We start from the raw sequence: 13,655 nt of genomic DNA, 5'->3' as shown, positions 1-13,655 counted from the left end.
TTGTGTTAAGCTCAGTATTGCTCCCATTGCTCACCTACCAGGTGTTCATATCTAAAAAAAGAGCAACAAATGATTACACTTGCTGCTAAGAGGGTGTAGGAAATCAGAATGGATTAGGAGATGTGGCTGTTAAAAGGCTTAGTTTGGCAGGATGAGATATAAATGATTGGGGGAATGATGGATGTATAGGTGTGGAAGGAAGGTGAGGAGAGGAGAGGTAAATAGATGGATGGGGAAATATGTTGGACTGATAGGTTACTTGATAGAAGGATGGGTGAAGGACAGAAAAGTGCATAGACGGAGGGATGCATACAGATGAAAGATGGAGTAAATGACAAATGGATGTTAAATATCAGATTAAATTTGACAGTGTTCTTCACTGATTGACTTCACTATGCTGTCTCATTAACTTTGTCTGAAAATTTGGAGTTGCCAATCTAATCGTTCTATCTGATATGGTCGGGCCAGAGCACTATGTATGGGGCTCTGGGGCGAACGTAACCAGATGACGACAGTGCTGGGCATGCGCCGTCAAAGCCGTGATGATAAACAACAAAGATGGCTGCCGACACGTTGTTTGAGTTTGAAACGGCTTTGGCCTAGAAACTTAACAATTTGGAAGACTGCACTTAAATCTTTCATTAGCAAGAAAGTTTTCTGTTGCAGACCGACCACGGCAAACGTTTAATTTACCAGTTAATTCCGCTGTTCGCTAAACGCACAGGGCTTAATATGTCACCTTGTTCATTGCTCTGATTGGTCGTAGTGCTATCCAATTGCGTGCAGTGGTATTTGAAATGCACGTGTAAGTGTCACCCCTTGAACTGGGAAAGTCTATTGATCGTGACCAGACCCTAAATCGTTCTAGATGTGGGTCTGGATAGTCATAGGGTGCATTTGACAAACTCTCTTATCAACTGCTGAATAATTCAACCTCCTTTCCCTCAGTGATGCAAATGTTGAAAACCAAGTCCAAGTGGCTTCTTTCTAGACCCCTCATGCTGACATCCAACAATGAAATGACAGACCCAGCATGTTATGTCCATCATTCTTTCAACTACAAGAAAATCTCTCACTCATTGAACATAAATGTTTGTGTGTAATATAAAGCCATTCTTATGAATGACCTGGATCACTAGCTTTAGTAAAAGGAAAACAAGTCACTGAGTGAGGGACAAAAGGTTAAGTATCGCAGTTTAGAATACAAATAACTCCTGGAACACTGTGAACATTACATATTGGATTTTGCCTCCTTTTGACTCTTATTCACACGTCATAGCGTTCATTTTGGCTTGCACACAGCACCAGATGGGTGGAGTTTAGTGCATCATAGCAATTCAAAAAAGTCACATAAAAACAATCTGACAAAATATTTCTCCGTCTGAGAGATACCGCCCATCTGGCCCTTATTGTAGGGTAAAACAAGCTGCAGATATGTCAAATGGTAGTTAGACATTTTGCTCCTCGGTCTTGGGTCTGTGCTTGATGTTTGTGTCTGAAACTCTAGATAAAACCTGCTTTGCATCAGAGAAGGGAGGCTGTGGGTTGGCTTCCATTTAATCAACTATATTGTTATTCCCAATAAGCAAATTCTGCTACTTAAAAATGTGACAACGCTCAAGTTGCAGTAGAGGCAGACATGCAAATCAGCATTAATCATGTAGATTTTTTGGTTGTTTTTCAGCCACACATCTCCAAAACTAGGTCACATCATCCCCCAGCCTTTGCTTGCCATTTTACCAGATCGTTTGCCTGAGACTGCCATACGAAGAATTATATTTGCATTGGGAAATTGGCTTATTGTCTCCATCATTGTGTGTCGTCAGTGACCCAGTTTGTTAACCTTTATTTATTGAGGAAAGGTTTTTCTGTTCCCTCTCTCTTTCTCTCTTTCGCTCTTCTCCCTCAGACAACATATCTTTACATATTCATACATTTTACACACATTCACACCTGGGAGCTGCAGAGTACACACGCCTCTACTGAGCAGATCCACTTGAGTGGTTTGGGGCCCCAAAGCCTGTTGTCTTGTACAAAGCTTGCATTTTTATATTTGCATCTTAGTTTTTTCTCTTATTCCTCTCATTTCTTTCCATTATCATCTTAGAATTGATGAAATGATATGCTCTCGCTATCAGCATATGTTTAACGTAATATTCATGATGTTACATGTAGGCTTCACGGTATATTTATCGTCTTTATTAACATACGGCCCATTGAGTAGCTTGTGTGAAGCAGTGGAGGTTAAATGCCTAGCCCAAAGAAATCTTAGAAGAGGAGCTTTTTCTCTCCAGTCCAAGAAGCCTCTGGCTAAAAATCCAGCTTACTTAACCTCTAAGCAAATGCAACCCTGATTGATATTTACATTAACATTTGTGGACAAGCAGAGCGGATAATCATCGATGATCATTTCTGTCCTTTAAGGATTCTTCTGTCTCAAATGAATTTCTTTGAATACGTCATAGTGAACATGAACGTAGGCCAAAAATCACATCTGTTCAGATGTACGAGCACAGTCAGCCAGTCAAATCCTTATTGAAGCGGTAACAAAGCTTAATTGCGTGACCTTTGAGTGAAGCCTTGGCAATCAGCCTGCCCTTGGCGTGGAGGGGAGCACCGCTGCATCATTCTGGCCAGGGGCTTGTGATGAGGAGCCAGCATTCAGAGAAATCTCAAAAGGACTTGTTCACTGTCTCGTCTCACGCTAATGAGGGGCATAAATCGTAGGCTGAGTGCCTTTTCAGGGCTCGGCAGTACCAAGTTGGGCTAATAGCTGCGGATGTGACATTTCAGAACTAAAGCGGGAGAGGGGACTATAGAAAGAGCACAAGGAAGTCCTTTTTACATTCCTATCAAATCCTTTTATGTGTCATTTGAAAAGTGTCAAGTCGGTAAGGGCTGTTGATGCGAGCGATTTGGTTTAGCGAGAGATAATGTTTCTGCATGATAATGGCGACTCCCTTCACTCTTGCTTTTATGCCTCCTTCCTCTCTCATCCTACCATCTGATCGCACCTCGGGCTTGTATAATTCACAGATGCATTGTCAAAAAGTTTGCAGAAGTGTTACCAATTGTGTCACTAAAAACAAGAGTAGTAGAATCTTTATTTTGACATAATTTAGATTTTACTCTACTTCCTCCTTACTTTGTCTGTTTTTTTATCATTCATTTCAAACAAATGGTGGTTGCTGCTTTCCTGGAAAAGAAACTGAAAAACGTGACGAATATTTATGTGAAAAATCTCACTTGTATTTACTGTAATAACATCGGGGCTGTGTGCTAATCCCGCCTTGATTATATTCCAGGGCAGTTTCTTGGCTGATGCGGGACAGTTTGTCAGTGCACATTTGTCTTGCAGATAGCCTATCTTACTTTAAAGGTACCTTTCTTCCTCCTCTCTTTTCCAAACCACCTCATCCACTGTTCAAAAGCCAACTTTGTTTTCAGACTATGAAATACAGTGAAAAAATTGGATAAGAAACTTAAGAAGAATTTATCCTCATGTTCTTTTGATCCCATTTAATTCTTTCTGTCTATTGAGTTGGCCAAAGTAGCCCCTATGATACAGACAAAATGTGGGAGAACTGCAGTAGAAAACATTTATGGAGAGGGTGGTAAATTGCCTTGAGGAGATTCAAAAGTTATTATTTTGCATATTGTCCTTGTTAATTATGTGCATATACAGCATCAATTTGTTCTTTGGTTTGTGTTGATACTTTAATATTTTGCACAACACAGCATTCATGTCTGTATTTTTGATGTTCATAAAATGTAATAATTTATTATAAAATACAAAAACAGCTTTTGGTATGGACAAAACATCCCTTTTGAGACACAGTTGACAGATAAGTGAATGAATCTAATTGGACTGCTAAGATCTTTCCTTTTTGCATTAATCAAGAAGCAGTGGAACCGGTCATTTGACGAAGAGAGCTGTGCATGTAGAATGTAATTTGAAGTTGCTTTTTTATATTGTACATCTAAAAGAGCAGAGGTTCTTTTCCCCTTGAGCTCCATAAATACCATGCACATTTTTGTAGCGGGAAGATGATGTATCACACCAGACTCCCCACATGTGCATTTGTAATGTGTTATTCTTGGATGAAGGCCATCGTTGGCCTAATTCATTACAGTCAGTTGGTTCATCCTGACTTGGTGCATGTTAGAGAGAGACTGTCTGCATGTGCTCGTGCTCGCCAAAATCACTGAGTCACTCACTGTACTAATGCACTGATCTCGCACTCATGAGCTCTCTCTCTCACCCTGTCACTCAGTCATCATCCCCTCTTTCTCTCCTTCTCTGTCTTTTTCTCACTCTTAATCACCCACTCAACACACACACACACACACACACACACACACACACACACACGCACACACACACACACGCACGCGCTTGTTCTTGAGTCCTGTGGACCTTCCAAGAAGCCAGTCATTAGAGCCCTTCCCTGTGTGTGTGATGTGGCTGCTAAAATTAGCCTCCTCTCTCCGTGAGTCGACATCCGCCATGACGCACTGTGGAGCGCCAGGTAGTATGACGCCCAGAGGAGAGAAAGAAACACTTCTTGTTATTTATTTTCATTTCCTCTCTTCTCCCCCTTTTCTCCCCTCCTTACAGCTCTATTTCCAGTGAGAAATCTCTCCATCACCTCTCTGGCACTCACTTTTCTGACTGCTGTGCTCAGGCAAAACTCACATGATGCCGACCGGAAAGCGTGCTGCGTTACTATGACAACCAGCAACTGAGAGATGTTTTTGAAAGCTGGATTTATTAATTCCTTCAAAATGTTTGAAACATTTAAAAAATTTAGTCTTTGCAGAAATTGTTATTCAAACAATTTGAGAACGAGAGGCCAACCTAACTTAATATCTTGCCCATTGATTAGAGATATAACATTCAGTCTCTGCTGTGGGTTAACAATTATGTTTGAGTCATTTGTGACCTTTTGGCAATAAACATAAGCTATGGTGTGCTACCTTTTGTTAAGCTTGATTTGTTGTTGCAAGATGTTATCTAATTGTCTGCTAAATTGATTGATTAGTTTTGGTAAATAAGTTGACAAATGAAGTTCATGCCTTTCCGTGCAGTAGTCTCTACACCCATGCAGTCCATGGGTCTCTTTGCTCCTTATGGGATGCTGACAAATCTAGCACCCCTATCGCACCCATAATCACAGTAAAGAAGTCCCTGCCAGAGTTAGCAGCGGGATGAGAATTGAAAGACGGAGCATCACGTCCCTATCCTTCTCTTTTATATCAAGGCTCATCAAGGCTCTCATCCTTTTCAAAGGCACATAGAACAATGCTGACGGTTTTCCTAGGTAACCAGCGAGTCAAACAATATAGTGTGATGTCAGTTGCACTTTAAAGCACTTTGTCAATGTGCTTCAAGGAAACTGGCTCAGCAGCACCATAATAACAAGGGTGTGTGTGTGTGTGTGTGTGTGTGTGTGTGTGTGTGTGTGTGTGTGTGTGTGTGTGTGTGTGTGTGTGTGTGTGTGTGTGTGTGTGTGTGTGTGTGTGTGTGTGTGTGTGTGTGTGTGTGTGTGTGTGTGTGTGTGTGTTCATTTGTGTCAGCACTGTGTGGTTTTGTGGTAAATGCATTTGGGTGCGAGCATATATGCATCCGCATGTACGTGTGTTTATGTGTGTGTTTCTTCCCCTGTATGGATGGATGTGTTTAGTAGTTATGTCGGTACCGTATTTCAATGGGTATTTGTATCTGTGTTTATGTGGTTGTGGTGTTTCTGCTTTGGTGTCAACGCCAACATGTCCGTGTATATTTCTCTATCTGCCTGAGTGAGTGTGTGTTTCCTGGTTTGAAATGTCAGCTTTCAACAGTCATCCTCTGTGGTCTCTGTTCTGTTACGCTGAGGGTGAAGCAGACGGCTCTAATCTATCAGCGATTCACAGTTGGAGATACGACTAGGACCCAAAAATAAGACAGTTGGGCACACTGCCTCGTACTGCATTCAAACCAGCTGAATCAGAGCTGTCAAGCCGTTCAAGAGTCCATTTTCGAGTACCCCGTACACTTTGTTAAAGCTCTAATAGATTTGTTAGTTTCTATCCATAGATATTAGCATTTTCTTTTTCTTTGTGGCTCCCTAATGTTTAATAAAATATATTGTGGTATAATTTGCAGCAGTGGTGGTAGTGGATGTTGCAGAAATGTCAGCAGCTCCATCCTCTCACAGCAGCAGTACAGTAGTTTGATGACTTCTACTGGCAGCCGTGGCCGCCAGTATATTACTTCTATTTTTATTTTTCATTACTGTAATTTACCAAAAGATTAAATTAAAAAGTTCTACAGTAAACTGCTGTCAAATCTGAGGTTTACAATGTCATGTGGTATCTATTCAGCCAGTGATATGAAATATCTCTACAGGCAGCATTGCCTTTTTATTTCAAGTCCCAATGTATAATCCACGTCTAGCCTAGACTGTGTATTAACACCACATTTTTTTCAGTGCACACAGTACAGACAGATAGCGGATCGTGAGGAGATATTCACTGATTTTGACAAAAAGTGATATTGACAACAAGCATTCTCCAGAATCGTTGACTCCTGTCATAAGCTCCGTTATCGTTGTCACATGCCCTCTTCGAAAAGCGTAGTAAATAATAAAGTGGTCGTAATTTAAGTAATGCAAGTAGGAGTAAAAGGTATAGTGGTAGTATAGTAGTTCTAATGGTATTAAGTTAAAAGTAGTTTCTAGACTGGAATTCTTTAAAAAATACTGCTCTCCTAGTATGCCGGAATTTTTTAGTGTGATTATTTATGCCTGTCAGCTCCACCAGCTACCATCACACACACACACACACACACACACACACACACACACACACACACACACACACACACACACACACACACACACACACACACACACACACACACACACACACTCACACTCACACTCACATTCACATTCACATTCCACAGCCCCAGTCATGTCATCAGTCAGGATCTAGATTGGATATAATGAGAGTGCTGCATGCATACAGCCCATAACTCAACATAGCATACTGACCAACTGACTCACTGACTGTCCAGAGGAAAGTGTGTGTCTGTGTGTATTTGACTGTGAGAGAGAGAATAGTTGTGTTTTTTGACCATGCTCTGTGTGTGCGTGTATACAACAGTTTCTGTGTGTGTTTCACTGCTGTTGAAGTTTCGGTGAAGCCTTATCTGAGCAGCTGAGTCTCCTCTATTCAGTTTCAGTGAGCGGTCATCAATCACTCTGCATAATGGGATAACGTATGATGCAAACTGATGCCGCAACACATTTTTTCATTCAAATGCAAAGGATTGGTGCATGACAGCCTGTCACATTTGGGAAGGCTTTTTTTTAAATGTTTTTATTGTTGCTGATTCATGGTTTGAGAGAGAAAGTTCTCACTTTGAGTGGAACTGAATGATCCATCTTTTCAGACATATAGCAGCTACATAGAGGTGACTGGCAGATGAAGACGATGTCTCGGATTTTTTCTTGTTGTTTTATTGACCAATTCAATCTTACAAATATTCCACTTATACGTTCATGACTCATTTATTTGTGGCCATAAAGCTAGGGATTTTCTGTCTATGTTTGTAATGTCACTGTCATTCCGCTTTCTGTTGGAGTTGAGCCTCTTCCTAAAATTTTCATTTGCACATAATGATTTATGAAATTGGGAAAGCTCAGTGGAAATTTCGAAATTCAATCACATATTCTGAGAACAAAGTTATTAAAGTTAATCGATGTGGGACAACTTTCCAGCTCTAAAGAAATCATGTGATGAATGGGGAAAAAAGAAATGCACTTTTTGAGAAATTACTGACGAGAGTAGCATGGCTGCCTCGGGCTCATTGCACAATAGTCTCTGTCCCTAAAAACCTTCCAGAAATGACATTCCTACTGTCATAACTCTTCATTAGTTGTTCCTTTGTAATGTAGCCGAATGCATTTCTTTGTTTTTGAAGTCGCATGAAATACAACTGACATTAACTGACTCTGTAGAATCTCACCATCACATCACCTCTTGAAGGACTCCGTTTCTTAATTCTTTTATATTTCTACCTGATGTGTTTTTCCGACTCCGTGGAAAGCAGAGGAAAATGCGCCTCATTTACATTTCATATTTTGCGTAAACATTTGCTTGACGGTTTGGAATCAGCGAATGCTCGACCTGTCTGACTCTCCGCCCGTCTACCTGGTCGTCTCTCATCTCTTTCATAATGTTTCTTCTCAGTCTGCATGTCTGTCATCCATCACTGAGGCCGAGTCATTCCCAACCGTCTGTCATAAAATGGGCCAAAAGATGAAGATGAGAGGAAGAGCAGGATGGAGATGAGCTACAAAGAGAGAGGGAGGGAGAACATAAAACTGCAGGAGCTTGTAATAGTGTTTCCTAGACATTAATTAGCCGCAGTCAGTCCTGTACAAACACACAGTAATAAAAGTGATATACTGGAATCCTCTCCTCTGCTCACCTCCACTCCTCTTTCCCTTTTTATTCTACTCTTATCTTCTCTTTCCTCTCATCTGTTCTTTCCCTTTCTTTTCTTTTTCCCTCCCCTTTTTTCTACCCTCCTCTCACCTATACTTCCTTTTTACTTCATCCTTTTTTTCTTTCATATCGCTTTGCTCCTTCCCTACTTACTTTCTCCCTTCTCTTTTGCTCCTTTTTCCTCCTCTTTTGCTCATTTTCCCTCCTCTTTATCATCCTCTTTTCTCTTGGGATGAGTTAGACAAAAAAGTGAGAGAATGTAGGTAGAAGGGGAGAAAGAGACAGACAGAAAAAAGAGAAATCATAAGAAGGTCCGTCTGTCCTCTTGTATTGCTGAAGGGAAAGGCAAGATTCATCATGGCCTTGGCATCCACACACACACACACACACACACACACACACACACTCACACACACTCACACTTATTTCATTCACCGGTATAAACACCCATTTGCACATAAACGCTCAGAGTACTTACAAACACAGTAAAACTCACACTTGCAGTTGTACACACACATGCACACAGACCCTTGCTCCATTGCATTATTTATTTGTGCTGGCTGGCAGACAGTGGAGTCAGCCAAGCAGCAGAAGCAAGGATGCTGCTTTTTACATATGATGACCTTTCCATATACTGCTCTTTCACACACACACACACACACACACACACACACACACACACACACACACACACACACACACACACACACACACACACACACACACACACACACACACACACACACACACACACACACACACACACACACACACACACACACACACACACACACACACACTCACACTCACACACTCACACACTCACACACTCTCACACACACACTCTCACCCTCATCTGTCCTTGCCTTTCATCTCTATTTTCCACTTACATTAGTATCAGTGCCTTTTCTGTCGTTCTCCCACTCTTACTCTCTCATTCCTCACATTCTTGGTGATTTGTCTTCTCTTTCTCCTGCTCGTGTCCGGCCTCCTCTCTTCACTTAGTAAAACATAATGCTCTTCTTCTTCATCTCCCATCAACCTCTCTCTCTCCACCGGCCACTTTATTAGGTACACCTGTTCAATGGCTTATAAAAACAAAAAGCTAATCAGCCAATCACATGGCAGCAATTTAATGCATTTATGCATTTAGACGTGGTCAAGAGAATGTACTGAAGTCAAACCGAGCATCAGAATGGGGAAGAAAGGGGGTTTAGGTGACTTTGAACATGGCATGGTTGATGGTGCATGGCAGGATGGATCCATACTTTCATGTTGTTAACGCCAAAGTCTGAACCTGCCATCTGAATTTCGCAACTGAAATTGAGACTCATCAGACCAGGCATGATTTTTCAGTCTTCTATTGTCCAATATTGGTGATCCTGTGAGAATTGTAGCCTCATTTTCATGTTTTTAGCCGACAGTAGTGGCACCCAGTGGGGTCTTCCGTTGCTGTAGCCCATCTGCTTCAAGGTTGGTCGTGTTCTGCGTTCAGAGATGGTATTCTGCATACCCTGGTTGTAACAAGTGGTTATTTGAGTTACTGTTGCCTTTCTATCATCTCGAACCAGTATGCCCATCCTCCACTGACCTCTGACTTCAACAAGGCATTTTATGTCCACACAAATGCCGCTCACTGGATATTTTTTCTTTTTCAGACCATTCTCTGTAAACCCTAGAGATGGTTTGGAGTGAAAATCCCATTAGATCAGCAGTTTCTGAAATACTCATACCAGCCCTCCTGGCACCCTCAACATTGCCATGTTCAAAGTCACTTAAAACCCCTTTCTTCCCCATTCTGTTGCTCGGTTTCAACCTCAATAAGTTGTCCCGTCCAGGTCTACATGCCTAAATGCATTGAGTTGCTGACATGTGATTGGCTGATTAGTTATATGTGTTAACAAGAAAATTAACTGCTGTACCTAATAAAGTGGCCGGTGAGTATATATAAAAATTATTGCCGGAAGGGAACCGGACGTGGCTCTTAACCACTTGTTGAAAGGGCTACAGCGCCACCTAGCATAGTGGAGACAGCCATGCATCGGACATTTATCCGATTACTGAAGGGCCATCTATATTCAGACAAGTGACACGGTCCGTTCGAGTGTCTAGTTCGATATGTCTTAATCCAATCTAATTGTGCCATGGAAACGCACTGACTGATTCTGGAGAACGCTTGTTTTCAAAATAATCTTTTGTCAAAATCAGTGAATATATCTCCTTATGATCCTTTCCGTATTGTGTGTGTGTGTGTGTGTGTGTGTGTGTGTGTGTGTGTGTGTGTGTGTGTGTGTGTGTGTCACTAGGCTTTTTGAACTAGTATGTAAACATAGGGGCCAGCAACATGCCTGTTTACAGAGCCTAGGCTGTGGATTAAAACTCTTGATTAATTAATATCTCCATGATTCTATGGCTCATTGTTTCAAATAGCATGTACAGTATGTGTCCGTCTGTCTGTTTGTTGGTCCATTCAACACTTTGATCCAGGATCCACATTAAAATATCTCAAAATCTACTGACAGAATTGGACCAACACTTTGTAAAGACATGCATAATTCCCAGTTGACAAATCCTAATGACTTTGTGGTGATCCACCAACCTTCCCCCTTAATGCATTGAGATTGACATTTTTCAGTTGATCATGAGTGAAATGCCTCATTGAAATGACATTTGGTCTACACATTCATGTCCGTCAGGATGAACAGCACTAACATTGCCACCATGTTGTGCCATCATGTGCCATCATCAATTCAAGATTAAAATGTGCCCAATAATTTGTTTTTTTTATAAGTTATTGTACAACTACTTGCCTTCAGGCAACATTAAATAGTAATGCATGGAGTGCATTGTAAGTTTATATTGTCAAAGTGGATGCGATATATATTGTGATAATATATAACCATGTTTTTCTTCTCACAAGTCTTACAAGGTTTTCTTAGGTCAAGGTAAAGAAGGCTAAACCTTTTGCGTTAGGTGACGGAATGAGAGTCGGAAGAGGGTTGCAGGGAGGAATATAGACAAAGGGGAGAGGGAGGGAGTAGCTGAGAAGAGCTAATAAGCAGGGATAAGGAGGCTTAGAAAGTAATGATAAAATGCAAAGTGAAGTCATGTCTTGCTATTGCACTGTTGTGTGTGCTGTTGCTTGTTTTGTTGTGTATGTTTGTGTGTTTATGTGTTTGTGTTATTGGCTGATGCCCTTGAATATATGACTGATTCTATCATTGCTTCAGGTCCCTGAGACAGAGAGTGCGTGCGTGCATGTGTGTGTGTGTGTAGTATGTGTGTGTGTTTGTCTGAGTGTTTATCTGTGTGTGTTTATACATTAGGTGTGTGAATGATTGTGTGTGCTTGAATACACCCACTCCCTCAGGTCTTTAATAAACATTGCATCACACACAAGCATCACCTTGTTAATTTTAATAGAATCAATCCTCCTACATGCAAATTACTTGATTAATAATACATGACACAATGTATGTTGGCGTTAACTTGTAAAGGTCTCCGGGTTAATGTCAACCTTTTGTTACAGTCATTTTTATTAACTACTTATCTACATAAAGTTGTACATGCTTTGATCTACTCGTCAAGACGTAGACTGTAGTAGACTTTACTCAGTTACCAACCAGGGCTCCCTCCACTGTCTCCACCTAGTCCAAAATGCAGCTGCTCGACTTATAACCGGCTTACTTTTAAGGCCTTGAACTGCCTCGTTCCTTCTGATTTGCTGTCTTGGTACACACCTACCCGACAATTAATATCTGCTGATGGAGCCCTACTGGTTATCACAAGGTCGCGGCCGGACAAAAAGGCCGATCTGGCATTTTCTGTTCTGAGCCCAGAGACTTTCGGACTCCCTGCCAACTTATATCAGACACACATCAGAGTCCATAACTTCTTTTGATTTGCCTCTTAAAACTTTTTTACTTCGAAATGCTTCACTTGTGGTTTTATTTATTTATTTTTTAATACCACTTGCATCTCCACTTGCATACCACTTGCATCTCTTATTTAATTATACTATATTCTACTTTTACATAAGTGATATAAATGAAGGAGAAATTAGACATTTAGGACAAATGGGAACCACCTGCTCAAAGATCCAAGGAAAAGATGTGAGGACAGAGAAAAACACAATCGTAATGAAATGAAACATTGTTCCTGCTCAGCATCATCTAAAGCAATGTCAGTTACTGATGATGATGATGCCACATGTCAGTCGGCCTCATCTTGAAAGTTGTTTATATCTTACCATCTCCCTGTTTCCTCTTTTCATTCCCCTTTACTTCCTCTCAATCCCACCTTGTAAAGACGCTCAGAAGAATACAAAACGATTGGAAGAATATACAGTAGAAGTTCCTTAACCAAACTTATCCTTTTTCTCTCTCCTCCTCCTTTCTTGCTCTTGTTGCAGGTATTTCGCACCGACTTCATCACGGCCATGAAGCTGCCGGACTCGGCCCAGCTCGGCCCGGACGACTTCTACGTGCTGTCGGACCCGTGGAGGCAAGAGTGGGAGAAGGGAGTCCAGGTCCCTGCCAGCCTGGAGGCCATACCAGAGCCTATAGTCAGGTAGGACCCACACAGACACATACCACAGACACACTCAAAGACAACGGCAAGAGTTTGATATCAAGGAAATAGGAATGTTATTCACTACTAGTTAAACCTCATGCACCAGTGTTGGCACACAATGACGCAATGTCACCAGCTGAACACACTGGCTGAGTTCCAAAGGTCACATAGATCTTGGGAGAGTTAACTTTCGATTTTCACGACAAATGGTTGTTTTGAAAAATTGCCAAATGGTCAGGAATGTCAGATTCTGGTACAATATTGGTGCTTGAAAACATAAATTTACCGAAGTAATTTGAAAAATATGACGTGAGAATAGAAAGTATGCTGAGAATTACATTATCCAAATTTATTTTTAATTTTTTGTAAAGTTACACAGCTGTCAAATACATGCATACACACACACACACACACACACACACACACACACACACACACACACACACACACACACAAATCAAAAATGAGACAAACAGAGACACAATGCCTCCTACTCTTACTTATGTTTACACTAACACACGCACACTTAAACACACACTCTATTGAAAGAAGGTTTAGATTCATGTGCACGCGATGAAACATGCACACAC

The 13,655-nt window shown here is 41.1% G+C and overlaps 1 protein-coding gene across 1 annotated transcript in view; it reads left to right on the top strand.

The window, feature by feature from the left end:
- jade2 (jade family PHD finger 2) overlaps nucleotides 1-13,655 on the top strand; it is a 169,075-nt gene that overhangs the window by 31,647 nt on the left and 123,773 nt on the right. Inside the window, exon 4 of the mRNA XM_080040454.1 lies at nucleotides 12,905-13,062. Coding sequence (XP_079896580.1) covers nucleotides 12,905-13,062 — 158 coding nt within the window. The remainder of the gene's footprint in view (nucleotides 1-12,904; nucleotides 13,063-13,655) is intronic.

The sequence above is a fragment of the Ammodytes marinus genome, assembly GCF_949987685.1.
Source record: "Ammodytes marinus genome assembly, chromosome: 14".
Lineage (NCBI taxonomy): Eukaryota > Metazoa > Chordata > Actinopteri > Uranoscopiformes > Ammodytidae > Ammodytes > Ammodytes marinus.
Note: the sequence above shows the minus strand (reverse complement) of the source record. Positions and strands in the feature narration are given on the sequence as shown.